This window comes from Coenobita brevimanus, chromosome 65 (genome assembly GCF_032717465.1).
Source record: "Coenobita brevimanus isolate Jiangsu-jjx chromosome 65, ASM3271746v2, whole genome shotgun sequence".
Classification (NCBI taxonomy): Eukaryota; Metazoa; Arthropoda; class Malacostraca; order Decapoda; family Coenobitidae; genus Coenobita; species Coenobita brevimanus.
The window spans coordinates 54487277-54506659 of record NC_137018.1 but is presented as its reverse complement, the minus strand read 5'-3'; the positions used below and the strand labels follow the sequence as shown (position 1 = coordinate 54506659).

Here is a 19383-nt window from a genome sequence, read left to right as displayed (position 1 = left end):
GGCAAAGTACCAATTTTGACTATATAATACTGTCCGAGACTTAAACTACTATTACTACAATATATATATCAGTGTGTGCTTACTTGTGCGGGTGTGAAGGTTGAGACGGTGATGGCTGGAGAGTTGGATGCTGATGATGCAATGGTGCCAGGCTGTACCAGCGATGGCGTCGCCCCTGCCAGCATCTCCGTGGTGAGTGTAACTGTCCCCGCCCCACCTGCCCCTCCCGCCCCACCCCCCCCAAGCCCCAGTCCACCCCCAGCCCCCACACCCGTCCCCACTGTTCCCACCCCGGCCCCCGCTGAGGTCACCTGGAAGCCCCCATTGCTATTAATTGATGAACTTGCTGTCGTGTACTGCACCCCACCCTGAAAATCATAGGCTGGGTTAAGCTTACTCTGACAGAGTTTCCTTTACTTCATTATAAATCAGCAAAATAAATAAAGAAATACATAAATATAGTTCATTTTAATACAGTCAGTAAAATATATATGTATGCATGTATGTAACACAAGAGGTAAAAATATACAAGTAAATAATTATAATCAGTCCTCCCCTCCCATCAACCGGTTAAATAAGAAATGCCATGGTCACACCTTGTACAAATGATGTAGACTAAGGCTGCCATACTGCGCCATGATGAGCTGATCATTGACCTGTCGTAGCTCCTCCTGCTGCCTCAGGATCTGTTGCTGCAACTCAGCATGTTTCCTACGCAGCTGCTCCTGCAACTGGCGCTGGTCCGGGCTCAGGATCAGTGACTGCCGGAGACCCTGCGACAGACCAGGGCATGGCTGTAGACTCACCAGTTACATTGACAATGTCTTATGTATACTTGATCCTTAACGTATCAATGCGTATTCCATAAAACAATTTGACACTACAGACACTGGATATGAACAAATGCCCAACACAAACCCCCAATAGTACTTAATAAGTGAAGGTAATTGGTCAGTATCAAATATATGGTAAAAGCTGTGACATTTTAAAACTCATACTTATGAGGACCACCTAAGTACTGTATGGTAAACTGCAACATGTGTGAGTTTATCACCTCTGTGGTGGAGGATGTGGGCAGCTGTATGGAAACGACAGGGTTGATGGGGAACACAGGAGAGAATGGAACTGCAGCCACCTGGACCACCTGCGCTGCAGTGCCACCCACAGCCATCCCTGCTCCAGACCCCATCCCCGGCCCTGGCCCCGCCCCCACCCCTGCCCCCGCCCCACCTCCTGCCACACTTGCAGCACCTCCACCACCACTGCCACCCAGGTACTGTTGCTCCACACCACCAAAACCTCCACCTGCAACAAAATATCTTACTCTGATACATGAACTGAAAAAAATGTACTCTCCATCATAACCATCATCCCAACTTCTTTTTCTCCCCTAAGAACTGGGTGAGGCCAGACCAGGAAGCAAGGAAAGAGAAAGTATGACAGAGGGAGAACTAACTAACAGCATTACCAATGAAATGGACCACATCTTCAAACCACAGTGCATTCAAGCCTTACAATAAAACACTGCATTATTTGAGCATGTATCAGAATACACCCTACATCCAAATGCTCTTTTTCAATAAATTTTTTCAAAAATTTACATTTTTTGTGAGGACTTTCGTCATACACTATGCATTAGTTCACCTACTACTGGCAACTGACTGTGATACTGGGCGCCATGTAGCTTCAGCATCAAAGTGTGGCTTTTTTTTTTTTTTTTTTTTTTTTTAATGCAGCTTTAAATTTGGAGTTTTCCTTCTCCATGGTCAATTTCCCTCCAAGGCAAATTAATCCAGCCTACCCTAGGTAACAGACTGTAAACTTGTAAATAATGCACAGTCTTAATTTGGACTTTGTGTAAATGTAGCAGAGTTCCCTGCCTGGAAGTGCTGTGCAAGACCAGCTACTGTAAAAGGGTTTGGACACCACACCACTCCCATGGTAGTTTTTCTCGAGGATGAAGGTAACCATCCACCTCCCACCACACTGAAAATTTTACTACAGCACTGGATAACCCTTCTGTCTGTATTACAGACTAACAAAATAAATGAACCCACTTTTCTATTTAAATCTGTAATATATGCCTGTAACAAGAAAGCCATATTGAGGTTAAAATTCCACTGTATACCAGTACTGTGGTGAGTCCCCAAAACATTGAAACAATAAAAACTGGACTGCAAGAAAGTCCTACACTGGTTTAAGTAATATTTAACCCATATAAGCTGCAAAGGTCTTCTTCATTCTTGCCCTCCCCAGACAACTTTATTCAGAGTAAGGATGATTTTTCTGAACTGGTGAGGTTAGAATACAAATTTAACACACCTCTTTAATACAAGACGCCTTTCCTAAGCAAATAAAAACATCTGTTACCAGGAAGAAACTACGAAGGATATAAACTGGATTCAGGGTTTCACGAATGTTAATTAACTCATACGTGACTGCTAACCTGAATTATGAGAGCTGCCACTGCCGGTGGGTGAGGCGACCATCATGTGGAGGAACTGCTCTTCTTTTTTCTCCTCTTCGTATGATCCCGAGAGTCGTGAAGAGGAGAGAGTACGTGACAGCTCCGGGGGCAGTTTGATCTCCCGATAGTACCGCTCCTTGTTTACTGACTTCGACCCGTACAGTGATCCCGCATCCTGACATCGTGAAGTCAAAAACCAATATTGTTGGCATTTATACAGGTGAATGGTAACAGCCAATCTGATATTACCCTCCGTGACTGGAAGGGCTCAGGGTTTTGCCACTGTAGTCCAGTTCAATTTAGAGAAAGTGACCAGCTTACTTTTGTTGATGGCATTCTCTATCTATCTATATACCTAGGCTGATTCCCCCAAAGAAAGGGAGGTAGCTGAGACAGGATGGCACACTCCCAATTTACTCATCCACATACACACACATTCATTCGCAGACAGGGATGGCATTATATGACTGCAAAACTTCCAGTCACTTCTTGAGAAAACCAAAAACAAGGACATCACTCCAACTGGGTTACTCTAACCACAATACCACCAGAATAAGGTAAAGAACAAAATTCAAGTCAATGGAACTGATAAGATGGCACTACTAGAGAAGGCTACTGAGGGGTGTTAACACATAAACTGGAAGATGTAGCATACAGCTCACAATTTATTAAAAGAACAAACATTCCCTATATAAACTTCCAAACACTTTACATAAATTCTAGAGGTGAATTCTGAAAAGACTGTCTGACCTGCTGGAGTGACGTGTGAGAGACGTGTGAGTTAGCAGAGACATCTGAGCAGGGTGAAGGTGGTGGGGCTAGTTCATCCAGTAGGTGGGAGGATTGCTGCTGCTGCTGGGGGTCATGCTGTTGCTGCTGCTGCTGCTGCTGCTGCATCACCTGCTGCACTCTTACTCGCTTCCTGTTGGACCCGCCATCACTCATGTTGCTCCCTCCACTGTACTGACTAGAATCTGTTGGCACACACACAAGAATATTAACAGTGCAATATAGTTAAGTCAGTTACCAAAATGGGTACTATCACACCATGAGAATCCTATACCCCCGAAAAGACTAACATTCTTGAGGCATCCACCCACCTGACTGAGATGCTGGAGAGGGATGCCTTCATGCAGTGGCACTGATATAACTTGGCAACTCCACTACCCAATTATACAATTGTCCCTCAACCTCCTCCCTATCCCCCTAAACGGAAGATGATGGAATGCATGATTAGGGTAGCTTCAACCTACAGTACACCAAGTTTACATTTCAGATGAACCTTGGGCTGCGACTACTAATACAGCTAATACTACAGCTACGTCTTCTACTGCTACTACTACTACTACTATTACCCACCTGATCGAGCTTTGGAGGACCATGGAGGGGGCTCTCCTCTGGAAGCTAGGTGGTGCTGAGGCATCTGTGGTGAGTGATAGGTGGAGTGCTGACTGCTGGGTGATACAGGGGCTAATGTCTGCTGCTGCTGTTGTTGCTGTCTTTGTTGTTGCTGCTGTTGTTGTGCGATGGCCCCTGACTCCCCTAGCCCCACTACCGCTCCTTCCTGCTGCATCCCTACTAGCTGCTGTGACTGCTGTTTTTGCCTGGCCTGCTGTGAGGCGGAGGACTGGCCATGGGGTGATTGTGGTGGAGGGGGCATTTGTGGTGTTAACTGTGACACTGATTGTATTGATTGTGGTGCCTGTTGGGTGTGTAATGGAATGCTGCAGGGTGGTGGTGGTGGTGGTGGTGGTTGTAGATGTTGCTGCTGTTGTAGGTTCTGTTGTTGTTGCTGCTGGGCCTGTTGCTGTTGTTGTTGTTGCTGTTGCTTCTGTTGTCGCTGTTGTTGATTCTGGTGCTCCTCTTGTGACTGTGTTTTCTGTTGTAGATGATGGTGGGGGTGTAAATGTTGTTGCTGTTGCTGTAGTGTTTGTTGTTGCTGTTGTTGTTGTTGCTGCTGTTGTTGTTGTTGCTGCTGTTGCTGTTGTAGGTGATGTAGTTGGTGATGTTGCTGTGGTTGAGGAGGTGGGGGTGGGTACTGTTGGAGGTGTGAAGGTCCAGGTTGGATGATGTTGGGTTTCTGGTCCGGAAGGGAGGATGGAGGGGTCATATCCATGCCACCCCCGAGACCCGAGGGCCCCACGCTGCCGCCAAGACCTCCTGTGGCCCCCACCCCCAACCCTGCCCCAAGACCCGATGGCCCTGCACTGGTGAGACCCAGGCTGTTCTCTGCACCCTGGCTCACCTCACCATCTGCTGCACTCTTGTCAGGCTCCTTCTCCTTCAGCAGCTCAGCTTTTACATCACTATAACTGTGAACACGAAAATAAAATAACTATAACTGCACAAACAAAATAAATAAAGTGTACTGTATCAATAAATAAAGTATACTGTATCTGCAAACAGATAAGTAATATATGTTGTATATGATTCTTAATACAAAACTACACAAGCATAAAACTGCTTGTGACTACCGCATTCTAATCAAACAAAGCACAGTACTGTAAGTATGTCAACATTAACAACATCAGTACAATAATAACAATTATAGTATACTATTATATCCAAACCCTTGCAAAGAATCATTCCAGTTTGTGCACTCTAACCACGAGATCACCATGTGTCATGAAATTTACATACCATACTGAATAGCATAAAACCTGTTATAAGGTATTACAGTATGGATGCACGTGGAACTACCTGATGACTGTGTTGGTACAGACAATAAACTCCGGCTTGGAGTTCCACTGATGGTAGGTGATATAATACTGAGTCTGCAGCCATATCCACTGCTGCCCCTTTGTCAGGAACCGATAATAGCACGACGTTCCCTTACCCGTCTTCATCACTGCAGGAGGAACAAAAAATGAAATACAGAACATGGAATATCTTCTGAGTTTTGTTGAGGACACAAAAGCAGAACATATAATTAAAATGGCAATATAACTCGGACAGCATACATCACTGGACTGAAGGATTTAACTAATGAACAGGCTATACAACTGTCACGCACACACTGCCAGTTTGTCCTGCACTACAACACGGTACCTGGAAATAAACTGACTAGGGTAGGTGACGTTCTAGATGAAGATTACAATACAGATTCTCAGGAAGGCTTGTATTACATTGTCAATCAATGCTGCAAGGGTCAACAATGCATCATCATCATCATCATCATAATCACTTTTTGTCCCTGTTAATGATGACAATGACAACAACAACAACAACAATGATAAAGATTATGGTGGTGGTGGTGGTGGTGGTGGTGGTGGTAGTGGTGATGATGATGATGATGATGATGATTATCACAAGGACAATGATGATGATGCCATTAATGACCCATGTAGCTGACACCTAAATCCTAAGCCTGCCTTTTCTTCTACCACTCAAGGAAAGCTACTCACACTGCTCATGACACTCAGCAACCTTCTCCAAGTCCTCAACGTGGTAGTAATCATATCCAGATGTCCCAAGCACCTCAAACGGCATATACCCAATGATGGTGGGAGCTCTGGTGTGGGGGATAAAACAATACAATGTAACATACAAATGGCAAATACCCCATGCTGAAGCTCTGGTTAAATGGACATAGAAATCACCTGATAAAGTACTGAGGTGTAATATTCATAGCTCGATTCCCAATCCTGAGAATATTTCCCTTTATGATTCTAATGCTAATACTGTGTACTGCTACCATTCTGCTTTAATATTATTATTATTATTATTCAATACTTTTTTGTTAAGAGCACAGTCCTATACACCTTGATGATAATTTGGTACAAAAGAAATTGCTAAAAAAATGCACTGTACAAGAATACTGTGACAGTGATCAAGACTTTACATAATGTATATTGCACAAACTTTAAATATGAATAGATACAGCATTCTTCCCTACAATGAACCCAATTTATACAAGTGATGTACGAATGCATAAGAGGTTTTCTTTCAAAAGTAAGATGTTGACTTATCCAAGAGATCATTCATCCATCCGTCCATCCATCATGCAATCCTATATTACCCCATGAGGAACATAGCAGCCCGGGGCTAGGCAGTTGGTCCCGACATTTAAGATGAGAGTGACCAGCCTCACTCATCCCTGAGTGGCATTACATTAGCAATCAACCCCTACCACCCCTTTGGATATAAACCTTCACTGGCTCAATCCGACTGGAGAGCAATAGTTACCCTCTAAACCACCAGGCGCCAAAATCTGGTTATATGGTTACCATCCAGAGTAGTGAATGGTTTCCTGGTGTACAGGAAACCATTTGGCTTGTTACTCAGTGTGGAGTCACCCACAGACAGAAGGAAGAGAAAAGAATGAAGGAAAGACAGAAGAAGGAGTGTAAAGTCACTCATAGGCAGAAGGACAAGGAAAGAATGAAGGAAAGAAAAACAGAAGAGGATGGAAGGAAAGAAGGATGGAGGAGAGGAAAAGGCAGACACCCGACAGCAGCACTACATCGAGTGAGTGGATGATGAGCGCCAAAAGAAACAGTAGAGTAACTGACGGATAACACCTACAGCTCCTCCTACATATAGTTCCTCCCTTGTATGATTAAAGTGAAAAAAGCACTCAAAAGGCAACCCAGACACCAGAGAAGTTGAGAAATGGAAAGAACTGACATAAGAAAAGAAAGAATTTTTATATGCAACTTTTAGAGATTATGTGAAATCAAGTTTTCTGTACGATGATCCTACGCAAAAAGGATACTATCCATATGAGGGGCAACAATCACCAATACCCTACAGCACTCTCACCTGTGATCAAGAAATAGGAACTTCCACTCGAGGCTGTGTCTGGAGGTGAACTCTGTCTTGCTGGGTTCAATGATCATCATCTCACGCTCCAACTGTGGCCGTTCCATCCGAGCTATTGCCACGAATACCAGTCTGAAGGTTAACATATGAAACATTTACTATCTTTATCATTACTGATGCTCTTTTTACACTAATCTGGCCTACAATTGCCATCTCTCCACCCTGAATTGTGGGTAGTAACAACAGAATAACAACAGAATATGGCCTCAATCATGAAAAACCTCCTGGGAATGGATGCAGAGCCATAGCATTACCTTTTTCTGCCAATAAGCAATGTGAAATTAGCTAAACATGGACGAAAATCTGGGTCAGGTTAAGGTGAAAAAACTACAGTAAAGTCATTAAATTACATTCATCTCAGCTGCATTAGCTACATTGTACATTTACTGCCCCGTCAGGAGTGTAAGGGCCTTAGGTTAGGCTATTCAATCAAGACATTTAACCTCTTCAGTCCAAAGATGCACTGTACTGGCGTACTCTTGCTACCTCCAGATTATCAGATTCCGATTACAGGAGGTCCTTCACTCTGATGAGGTTAGATACAGCCAGATACAACCACAAGCCAGGTAAATTCATTTAATTGAAACAGAAAATTAAGTACTTATTTTGTCAGGGTTTTCTCCTGATTCTGTGCTGAGGCCATTAATAATTTATTCTAATCTGCATCAGTGGCTTGCAAATTACACTACAAAATGGAACATAATGATAAAATATATATTATAAAAGCTAAGGAAATGTGTACCATGATACTTCCTTCATTTTTATCATTATTCACAAAAGAAATAAACACAACTTCCAATACCCAGTAACGAAAGGAAATAAGACATACTTTGTGGTTTCCTGAGAGGGTGTGGGGTGGACGACAGAGCTCTGGAAGAGACTGCCAGCTGCACTCCGACTGCTCATAGATACTGAGTCCTCGGCCTCACTGCAGCTGAAGTCTAGCACTCCATCTGTAGACCAGAAGGAAATGGTTAGTGTTATAATACTGCCTTGTCCCATCTACACACCAGAAGAAAATGGTAAAAGAGCATCACAATACAGGATAAGAAGATGATATAATTCTACTACTGCTACTACAACTAATAATAATACAGTACTAATAATAATAAAAATAATAACAACAGGTTATAATTTATGGATCAGAGGCACAAGAAACACCTTCACAAACTGTACAGTAATATATAAGTGAAGTATACATACCAGTACACTAGGCTTTACTGTCTCATTACTAGCATAACAACCTGGCTAAAAACATTTTTAATCTGTGCATGAAATTTGACGAGCCTCTCTGATGCAGTACAAATGAGTCTGGTTACTAGTCAGACTCACTTTCCAGTCTGACTTACACCTGGCTATCCATTCAGCTGAAAGGGGTTAGGAATTTTTCTCTGGTTAAAGTAAATGAGCTACATGCAGATCAACCCTCCAGTCTCACAACACATGGTCATCAACTGAGAAGAATGAGGTTTGGAATCTTCGTCAAGTTAAAACAAACGTACTACAGTCCTGCCCTACCTTCACTAGGACAACTGTATCGCTCAAAGTATCCGGTAAGGTGGACCCTCTCATACAGCAGTTCATCCGAGGCGTTCTTTGTGGCCCGCTTTAGGTGCACAGCTAAAGTGTATTTTTCTGGAGGAAGAAAGAGGCGCATGAGTTAAAGAAAGCTTGAACACTGCCCTTACTTATGATGCAGCCCACATAAAATGCTACGCGCACTAATGTAAGTCCTCGTCTTATGGTAAGAAATCTTCCTGACATTTCTGTACTCTAGGTTTATATGATGTTCGGCATAAATTATGGACAGAGTGCTTACTTGTGTTCCAGTGGTACCAGTGAAGCTGATATACCTGCTTATCACAATTTATGGTACCAGAAACAGTAAAAATTTGTGATATACAATATTGGATAACCTGCTTGATTTATAATAAACTCTGTACCAATAAATCTGAAAAAGAATCATTCAGACATCCATTTCTTCAATTTACAAGTCTCACGAATTATATGGAATCTCAACCTGCCTCATAAATCCTTCTGATTCATGTCATTAATTTACTGGTAAAGACAGTCCAAGCAGGACTGAAAGTGTTATATTTTCAAAGTGAGTATAATTTCTACCATTCAAACTATTCTTGGTATGGTGCTGTGAAATCTTGACCCAAAACAATCCATGGTGCATAAGTACTGGCCTACCTTTGGTGTCGTCTTGCCAGGAGGTAGGGGCAGGGGCGAGGGCTGGATTAGAGAGGAACCGCTTCATCTCGTCCTGCTCCTCCTCTAACATCAGGTCATAAAGGGGTTTCCCAGACAGGTCACTCTGGAGACAATGAAAGACACATTAGGGCTGGAAACATATGAGGGTCTTTACAGGAGGGTATTGAGGGTCTCAGGGTGTTTCTGTGGGATAATGTACTCCAACCAAACTTAGCCTGTATGTGTTTAGATCAGATGGATAGTTGGAGTTTACTGTTCACATAATTCCCTCAAGGGAAAGTGAGGATCGTAAACCTTGCCATAAGTGTCAGAAGTGAGTAGCCTAGGCTTGGAACCCTACATTCCTGATGGAGCAATTAAGAACTGATGAATAAACCTACTTTTCTGTTTATTTTGTTAACTTTCAACACCTGCTGTGGCTTAAAACAATATTTATTTTTTCAGTGATCAATAATTAACTGCAACAACTGGTAAACAGGAAGTACCCCACTACCCGGTCATACAAATGTCTGTCAGTTCCCTCCCTATTCCCTAAGTGGAGGAGGATTGATTGCAGGAGGAAGACAACTTCAGCCTGCAACCCACTGGGTTCACATTTTAGATGAACCTGGGGCTACTACAACTACTACTACAACACATGAATGCCTTCTGTCACTACACTATTTGATTTTTTACATACAGTATATCACAACTCTCTAGACTATCTATCCATCAATCTGTCTATCTTTCTATGGATGCAAGCATGTATATAAGTATGCATGCATGTATGTATGTATTATGTATGCATGTATGTAATATGTATACATACTGTATGTATGTGTGTATGTAGAGTATGCATGCATGTGTGTATACATATCAAATACCCCCAAGAGGTCAGACAGAGGTAAAAAGACTGAAAGCAAAAAAGGTGGCACAGAGAACAATGGGCTGTGGGCTGGGTGAGTGGCTTGTACGAGACGATATAATGTGTGGAGAGTTTCATAAGAGGGACAAGAAGCTGAAGGGTACGATGTTGGTGACGGGAGGGGGTGCAAGTGCCAGATCAACACTTACTGCAACACCTGAACACTTACAGGAACATATGAACACTTACTGGAATGCATGAACACTTCCTGTGACACCTATGCATGTATAGCAATACTTGAAAACTTAGTGGAACATATGAGCACTTACTCGAACATATGAACACTTAGAGCACCTGAACACTAACTAGAACGCCGAAACTTATTGGAACTCCCGAACACTTACTAAAAACACCCAAACACTTACTACACCGCCAAAACACTTACTGGAACCCTCCCAAACACTTACTACAAACACCTGAACACTTAACTACACCCGAATATTTACTAGAACACCTGAACACTTACCGGGAGATGACCAATGAGGGGGGTTATGGATTCTGACGTGTAAAGAACTTGCCCGGAACACGATACCGTCATTATGAATCCGTCCAGTGCCTGTAATGAGGGAAAAATAGATTTGAATGTGTGTGTGTGTGTGTGTGTATGTGTGTGTGTGTGTGTGTGTGTGTGTGTGTGTGTGTGTGTGTGTGTGTGTGTGAGAGAGAGAGAGAGAGAGAGAGAGAGAGAGACGCACTGTTTCCTTTTCTCTTTAATAATAAAATTGTTAGCTTACGGCATTTAAATAAATACAGTATATAAATATGGGTATGAAATCTGGGTAGCCATTCCCTAAGACTTTAACATCTCAACAGGTGACCAAATCCCAGGTGGTGTGGGACGACTTTTAGCACCTTTCCCGTAGAGATTTATTGTACGTATTACAACTTGGCTTAATATAAAGAATGAGGCTTAATATATAGAATGAGGCTTAATATATAGAATGAGGGTTAATACATAGAATGAATCGCTACGGAATAGGTGCTACGTAATCTCCCAAGCCACTTAGAATACGAACCATATAATATAATGCATGATATTCAAACATCTTCCTTCTATTCTTCATCTTTCACTCCTCTCGTTTTCCTCCTAACCTCCCTCCACTTCCTCCCCCCTACTCACGCCCCTTCCTCTATCTCCATCCCCCTTGCCTTACCTCCCCAGTCTCTTCCCCTTCCTCCCCCTTCCTCTAACTCCCTCTCCCCCTTCCTCTCCCGTCCCTTTCCTCTCCACCTCCCTCCACTTTCTCTCCTTACTCCTTACCCTTCCTCCAACTCCCTCTCCCCCTCCATTTCCTTCCCCACTCTTCCCCATACTCCCCCCACTTAAAAAAAAAAAAAAAAAAAACTAAGTACAGACAGTATTATATCTGCAGTATATTCTCTCTCTCTCTCTCTCTCTCTCTCTCTCTCTCAAATTCGTCGAAGGTCACTGACCCATGAACTCGGGTGGAAGGGGGAGGGATGGGGAGGGGAAGGGTGGGGAGAAGGATGACGAGGGAGGGAGGGAGGGAGGGAGGGGGGAGGGGAGGGGAGGGAAGGAAGGAAGGGAGAAAGAATGGAAGGAGGGAGAGAGGAAGGGAGAAGAGGAGGGAAGGCAGAAGAAGAGGGAAGGAAGGCAGAAGAAGAGGGAAGGAAGGCAGAAGAAGAGGGAAGGAAGGCAGAAGAAGAGGGAAGGAAGGGAGGAAAGAGAGGGGGATAGAGGAGGGAGGAGGGAAAGGGGAGAGGAAACAGGAAACATAGAGGGAAGGGAAGAGAATGGAGAAGGGAGGGAGAGACAGAGCGAGGAGAAAGAGAAAAGAAGGAAGGGAGGAAACGCGAAGACAGGAGGAAAGACAGGGAAAGAGAGGAAAGGAGAAGGAAACAAATGGAGGGAGAGAAGGGAAAGGAGAGGAAGAGAAAAGGGAGGAAGAGAGACGGGAAGAGAAGGAAGGAGAGGAAGGGAGGGAATAGAGAAAATGGGAGGAAAGGAGAAGGGAGGGACAACGAAAAGAAGGGAGAGAGAGAGAGAAAGGTCAGGTGAGGCTGCGTAGGAAGGAAGGGAGGGAAGGAGAGGAAGAATGTGGAGGGGGGGAGGAGGAAGGGAGGGAAAACAGCAGGTGCGGTGACAAGTAGGAAGCAGAGGGAGGAGGGAAGGGAGGAGGGAGGATGAAGGGAGAAGAGAGACAGGAAGGCAAAAAGGAAGAAGGAAGGGATGAAGGGAGGGAGAGGGGGAGAGCAGTGAGAGGGAGGGGGTAGGGATGAGAAGGGGGGAGGAATGAGGAAAGAAAGGGAAGAGGGAAACAGAAGCACAGGGAGGAGGTGGGAGAGGAAGAAGAACAGAGGGGGAGGGGAGAAGGCGAGGAGAACAGGAGGAAGGAGAGGGAAGTGAGGGAGAGGAGGAAGAGTCATGTGGGAGAGAAGACTGGAGGGGAGAGGAGGAGGGGAGGGAGGGAGAAGGGGAGAGAAGGGAGGGAGGGAGGAGAGGGGAGTGTGGCGGGTTACATAAGAAGTCTTTACATAACCCACAGGGAGGGAGGGAGGGAAAGCGAGGAGGGAGGAGGAGAATGGACAGATGGAGAGAGATGGAGGGAAGAATGGAAGGAAATAAAGCAGGAACGAAGGAGAGAGGAGGAATGAGTGGGAGTGGATGAGAGGGAGGTGTTGAAAGGCAGGAGGAAAAATAAGAAGGGAGGAGAGGAAGAAAGAAAAAAAAAGAGGACGAGATGGTGGAAGGGAAGAAGGAAAAGGTGAAGAATCAGGAGGATGAAACAGGAAGAAAGGAAGTAAAGGAGGAAGGTTACGAGAGAGAGAGAGGGATGGACAGTTCGGAAGAGGAGGCTATAGAGGTTACGAGGTCAGACACAGAAAAACAACCTCTTTTATCAATACTTCCTTGCTTCACCTGTAACACAAGCACAACAACAACAAAGGAATATAGGTTAATGTATCAGTAAGAATTCGTCTTCACGTCTGCGGTTGCACATTAATTAACCGAAATTCAAATCGTTTTGTATGACCCCACGTTTTAAGCCAAATTATGTTATTTACATTGCATTAAAGAAAATCCACAAAATTCACACAAGTACATGGGGTTTCAGTTGGAATTTCACATATTAAAAAAAAGTCAAGTTCGAGATAGCAGACGCCAATTTCGAAACAACGCCAATGCCGCCATTGGAGTGTAAACAGCAAAATATTTCGCTAGGGAAGAAGGGAATACGTTTCAGGGATTCCAGGCTGGTGCAGGAAATCCATGAAGCCTTATGGGGCGTCTAAGTGGTCCCCGGGTGGCGTAAAGAACGCGACCTTCACTTGTATACAACAGTGGCGGCAATGATCTTATGCCCCCACATACCAAGTTCAAGTTTTATCTCACTCAAACCGCCAATATCGATGTAGTTGCCCTAGTATTATAGAATTTTACTCTAACTTACGCCAAGTAATTATACTAAGTTCAAGGGTAAAGAAAAACCATAATGAAAAGGTTACATGCATACGTTTCAATGCAGTTTCTGAACAGCTATTAATGTATGTAAGATGACGGCATTTTGAACACAGGGGACACAGACACTGGCTTTAGCGAGAAGGGTTTGGCAGAGCTGTGACGCCAACACCGCCCTCCCTTCACCCCTCTATACCCAGCCCTCATCCCCTCTCTCTCTTTCTCTCAACCCCCTACCCAGCCCTCACCCCACTATACATAGACATCACGCTCACCCCTATACCACGCCCTCACTCCACTACCCATCTCTCATCCTCACCCCCACCCTCTCACCCCTTAGCTTATCTCACCCTCACCCCTCCATACCCAGCCTTACCCCACTATCCCTCACCCTCACCCCTCCATACCCAGACCTTATCCTAACCCTCTCCCTCTACCCTTGCTACACCTCACCACACCCAACCACCACCACCACTGTTTCTTTCTCTCTCTCTCAATATAACAAACTCCTTCCTCCACAATGCACCACTGTGGCAAAACACACCATTTCTGTCCTCCCTACACCCCTTTCTCTCCACCTTTCTCTTCGTTGTACACCCGTTTCTTCCAAACATCCCTCTTTATCTCCCCCCCCCCTTCTCTCTCTCTTTCTCTCTCTCTCTTTTCGTCCACCCGTTCGAGGTTTTCATTATCCCTTATCAACCACTACGCCTAACGGATAACAGGCTCGCGGAGTTAAGAGATTGCGTTGAGAGAGAGAGAGAGAGAGAGAGAGAGAGAGAGGCGGGATGTGGTATAGGTGGTTAAAGGGATGGTGTGGCGTGGTGTGGTGTGGGTGTGGCTGTGGGATGACGGTATAAGAGTGTACGTGCAGGGTGTGAGTGCACGTGTAGGGTGTGAGTGCACGTGTATGCGTGAGGTGTATGTGTAAATCTAAGTGTAAAGTGTACGTGTTAGTGCAGCCAGGAGTAGTGTAGTGTAGTGTAGTGTAGTGTAGTGTAGTGTTGTGTGGTGTAAGTATCAGGTGTAAGTATAAGTGACATGAGGTATAAGTGTGTAGTGAAGCCAGACCCTGCAGTGTTAGTGACCCTGGTGAGGTCATACTAGAAGCCACCAAGGCTGTCACTGCAAGGCCACTCACACTGTAACCTCTCTCTCTCTCTTTCTCTCCTCTCTCTCTCTCTCTCTTACCATTTTCACATTCATCACCTCTTTCCTACCTCTCTCTCTCCACTTATATTCTCTCTCTCTCTCTCTCTCTCTCTCTCTCTCTCTCTCTTACCATTTTCACTTTCATCACCTCTTTCCTACTTCTCTTTCTCCACTTATATTCTCTCTCTCTCTCTCTCTCTCTCTCTCTCTCTCTCTCTCTCTCTCTCTCTCTCTCTTCTCTTCTCTCTCATTCTTACAATTTTCACTTTCATCACCTCTTTCCTACTTCTCTCTTTCCACTTATATTACCTCTCTGTCTGTCTGTCTGTCTGTCTGTCTGTCTGTCTCTCTCTCACACACACACACACACACACACACACACACACACACACAAACACTTTTCTATGCTGGAACGACAATTTTTCTTGTAACTTCCCTAGTTTCGTACAAAAATCGATCAAATATTCGTTTAGCTTTCTCCAATCAGTGCCACACCCTCCCGACACCTTGTTACTCTAACCAGTAACACCCAAGCCTGTCTGAGAAACTCTTGCTCATCCCTGTAGCTCGCCTCTGTGATACAATTAATCAATATGACAAATAAAAAAGCCAAAAATAAAAATAAAATAGATAAACAGATGTGTAGACAGACAGACACAGGTGGATGGGCCGATTAGACATGAATAAATACCGAAATAAATAAATAAATAAATAAATAAAATAACCATGAGACGTTGGTCTGTTCTCCGTCTCACACTTCAAAGCGCGATTCTTTTTTTTTTTTTTTAGTGCATGCATAAAATCACAGATCCAGAGGTAAAGATCAAAGCATCACAAATGCATTAGGTTTGTCTCTGGTGGACGAGAGAGACAGAGAGAGAGGGGGGGGGGAACCGCCTTCTCTATCAACATCCATCCAAAGCGGCTGATTATAGATAGATAGATAGACAGATAGACAGACAGATATAGATATATGGTAAAAGAGTGTGGACAGTAATATCAAATACGTCTATCCAGAATTCCCAGAGTGAATGTTAAAAATCACAAGAAAAACATCCCGTATGAGGACATTATGTGGAATACCAAAATTCTGACTAGACGTCCATCATCTGCTAGTGATCTTTCAGTGTGCGATAAAAAAAAAAAAATCATCCAGCAGTTTCTGAGATAAGACTCCAGACATGAATGAACAAGGTCCAGAAAGGGTGTCAAAAACTGATGAAAAATGTTAAGTACGAGGACAGTGTGTGGAATATTGAAATTCTCACTGTCCGGGCATCATCCTCGAGTTATGGGCTTTCAGTGTGCCATTAAAAAAAAAAAAAATCCATCCAGTAATTTCTGAGATCTGACTCCGGACGCACGCACACACGGACGGACGGACATGAACAGTTTTAAGATTCCCCTTATGATGATACGACCCAGGCGGGGAATAATGATGGCGGTGGCAAATGCTGGGAAACTCAAATACGTCGTTGGAGGTTTCGTTTCAGGCCAGGCAGCACAAGTATACCTCGGGGCGTGCCAGACGTGACCGCAAATACGTCTCATCACCCCGAGGAAGAAAAAATACGCAGAGAGAGAGAGAGAGAGAGAGAGAGAGAGAGACGCAGATTCGAACCCACGGCTGGCCATGACACACTTTCCTAACCTACATCGTCCGTCTGGCAGCGCGCGCCCACCAAGGGATACGATAATCACCAAATTAGTAATCAATTTCCTTTCGTAATATGATTTACCCGCTAAATTCAAGCATCTTCTCCAGTAATTTTCTTAATGCTGCCAATCATTCTCTCCTCTAAACTATAATCTGTTCGCTTTCACTTGGCGTAAATTTGCCATCTCCCCTTCTTGACTGCCGAGTTGAAACAAGATTAGAATATGGTGCTAGTCACGAAGAAGTGCTATGGAAAGGATGAAGAGCCGTAGAACTGTCTTTTTCTGCCACGGAGCCAAGAGAAATAAGCTGCAAAAGGACGAAAATCTGGGCAAGGGTATGATGAGAAAGAATTTTAGTGCTAGACAAGAATATTATAAAAATACGTCATCGGATTGAAGGGGTTAAGACTGCAACATTTTCTTCGTACGTGAGAGAAATAAAAAGTAAATAAATAAATAAATAAATGAGAAGGAAGAAAGATTGAAATATGTGATGAAGCTTTGGGTTGTGCCAAGTGGGTGAGACAAGGTGCGACCTTGACAAACCAGACGAAAGTACACACACACAAACACACACACACACACACACTCTACCAATACACAAGCAGCAACACATACCTCCTATATGTACACACACTACCTCTACACCTTACCTTTAAACACACACACACACACACACACACACACACACATACTCAATACATTTCTCCATAGAGTCCTCCTCCTCCACGCTTTCTTCCACAATACATTTCCCAATAAATTCCTCCTAATCCCTTCAGTGCGGCGATGTTTTTGATATCAGGAGTGTATCGCGTGCTTACATCTTTATTCATTATGTTCTTGGAGAAAACTTTGGTTTAAACCTTCACTCCGCCAATACTGCCCAGCCAACAGTATCGTCAACTAAGGGTTTTGGTTGCCGGTAAAAGAATGGCTCTGTTTACATACTTCTTCGTCTTCTTCTTCCTCCTCCTCCCCCCCATCTTCCTCCTCCTCTCCTTCTTCTTCTTCTTCCTCCTCCTCCTCCTCCTCTTCTTCTTCCTCCTCCTCCTACTTTTCTTCTTGGACAAAACTCTGACAAACCTTCACCCCGTCAAAACTGACCGACCTACAGCTTGGGAGAAACTAGTGGAACTGAAGAGGTTAGTGGATTCCTCCTAATTCTGAGATGATGGAAGATGTAGGTTGAGTCGTTCTGGCCGGATGAAGTTCTAGGTCAAAGTTTTCTCCAAGAACAAGATGAAGCACGTCTCTCTCATAATAATAATAATAATAATAATAATAATAATAATAATAAAATGTGAACATAAATTGTAAGCTGCGTCATCTTGGCGGGGTGAAGTTTTAAGTCAAAGTTTTCTCCTGGAAGAACAAGGATAAAAAAGTAAGCACGCGACACACTCCTAATATCAACAGTAATATGAGGCTTGGAACGTGGCCTTGTCATCTGGTCCAATCAACTAGATAGGTCGCCAATACCACCACAATTACCACCACTACCACAATCCCTATGCCTTACTACCACCCTCATGCCTTGCTACCATCACTACCACACCTCACGCCTAGCTACCAACACAAATACACACACCACTACCACCACAAACACACACCACTACCACCACAAACACACACCACTACCACCACAAACACACACCACTACCACCACAAACACACCACAACCAACCCACCACCACCACAATCACCATACAATGCCAAGGTCTAGGCCTACCACAATCACCACAATCGCACCTACCACCATCGCTGCGAGACTGTTGGACAATATGACATGAGAGAGATAAGGAGGAGGCCAGGGAGGAAGGAAAGAAGAGAAAGGAAGGGAGGGAGGGAGAGAGGGGAGGATGAAAGGGGGAAGGAAGAAGAGTAAGACTGGGAGGGTCGGAAAGGGGAAAGGAAGGAAAGAAGGAAGGGGAAAAGGGAGAAGAGAGAAGGAATGGAGTGAGAGAAAGGAGGAAGGGGAGGAGACAAGAGAGAGAGAGAGAGAGAGAGAGAGAGAGAGAGAGAGAGAGAGAGAGAGAGAGAGAGAGAGAGAGAGAGAGAGGAGGGAGTGGGGGAGGAGGAGACGAGAGGGAGAGAGTGAAAGGGAGGAGAGAGGAGAGAGAAACAAGAAAAAACTAAAAGGGGAGGGAAATGGGAAGGAGTAAAGGTGGAAGGGGGAGGGAAGGAGGGAGGAAAGAGAAAGCTGGAGAGAAAAATGGGGAGGGAGGAGAGAAGGTGAGGGAGATGGATGGACAGGTGAGAGAAGGGAGAGGGAAGTGGAAAGGGAAGGTCAGGAGGGTGGGAGGGAAGATGGAAGACAGAAGATAAGAAGGGGAGTAGGGTGAAGAAGGGAAGGAAAAAGAAGGAAGGAAGGAAGGAAGGAAGGAGGGAGGGAGGGAGGGAGGGAGGGAAGGAAGGAAGGAAGGAAGGAAGGATGGATGGAAGGATGGAAGAAAGAAGGAAGGATGAAATAAGTGGAAGAGAAGGAAGAACGGAAAGAAGGCTGTGAAGGAAGGATGAATGGATGTAACGTAAGAAGAAGGGAAGGAAGGAAGGGAGGAAGGAGAGAGAAGGAAGAAGGGAATAAGGGGAGGGGAAAGAGGGATAGACAGAAAGAAAAAGAAAGAGAGAGAGAGAGAGAGAGAGAGAGAGAGAAGGCACAAAGAAAGCAGGAAATGAAAGAAAAAAAAAAAAAAGCAGGAAGAGTGACAGGAGAGAGAACAATAGCTTATTCAGAGAGCAAAA

The 19383-nt window shown here is 44.3% G+C and overlaps 1 protein-coding gene across 1 annotated transcript in view; it reads right to left on the bottom strand.

Moving 5' to 3' along the window:
* LOC145405046 (uncharacterized) overlaps nt 1-19383 on the bottom strand; it is a 38878-nt gene that overhangs the window by 989 nt on the left and 18506 nt on the right. Inside the window, exons 4-17 of the mRNA XM_080276546.1 lie at nt 10876-10965; nt 9485-9608; nt 8807-8923; nt 8118-8241; nt 7229-7360; nt 5872-5978; nt 5168-5315; nt 3827-4779; nt 3218-3441; nt 2447-2642; nt 1243-1305; nt 1055-1173; nt 597-773; nt 84-368 (exon numbers count right to left, since the gene is read on the bottom strand). Coding sequence (XP_080132672.1) covers nt 84-368; nt 597-773; nt 1055-1173; nt 1243-1305; nt 2447-2642; nt 3218-3441; nt 3827-4779; nt 5168-5315; nt 5872-5978; nt 7229-7360; nt 8118-8241; nt 8807-8923; nt 9485-9608; nt 10876-10965 — 2859 coding nt within the window. The remainder of the gene's footprint in view (nt 1-83; nt 369-596; nt 774-1054; nt 1174-1242; nt 1306-2446; nt 2643-3217; nt 3442-3826; nt 4780-5167; nt 5316-5871; nt 5979-7228; nt 7361-8117; nt 8242-8806; nt 8924-9484; nt 9609-10875; nt 10966-19383) is intronic.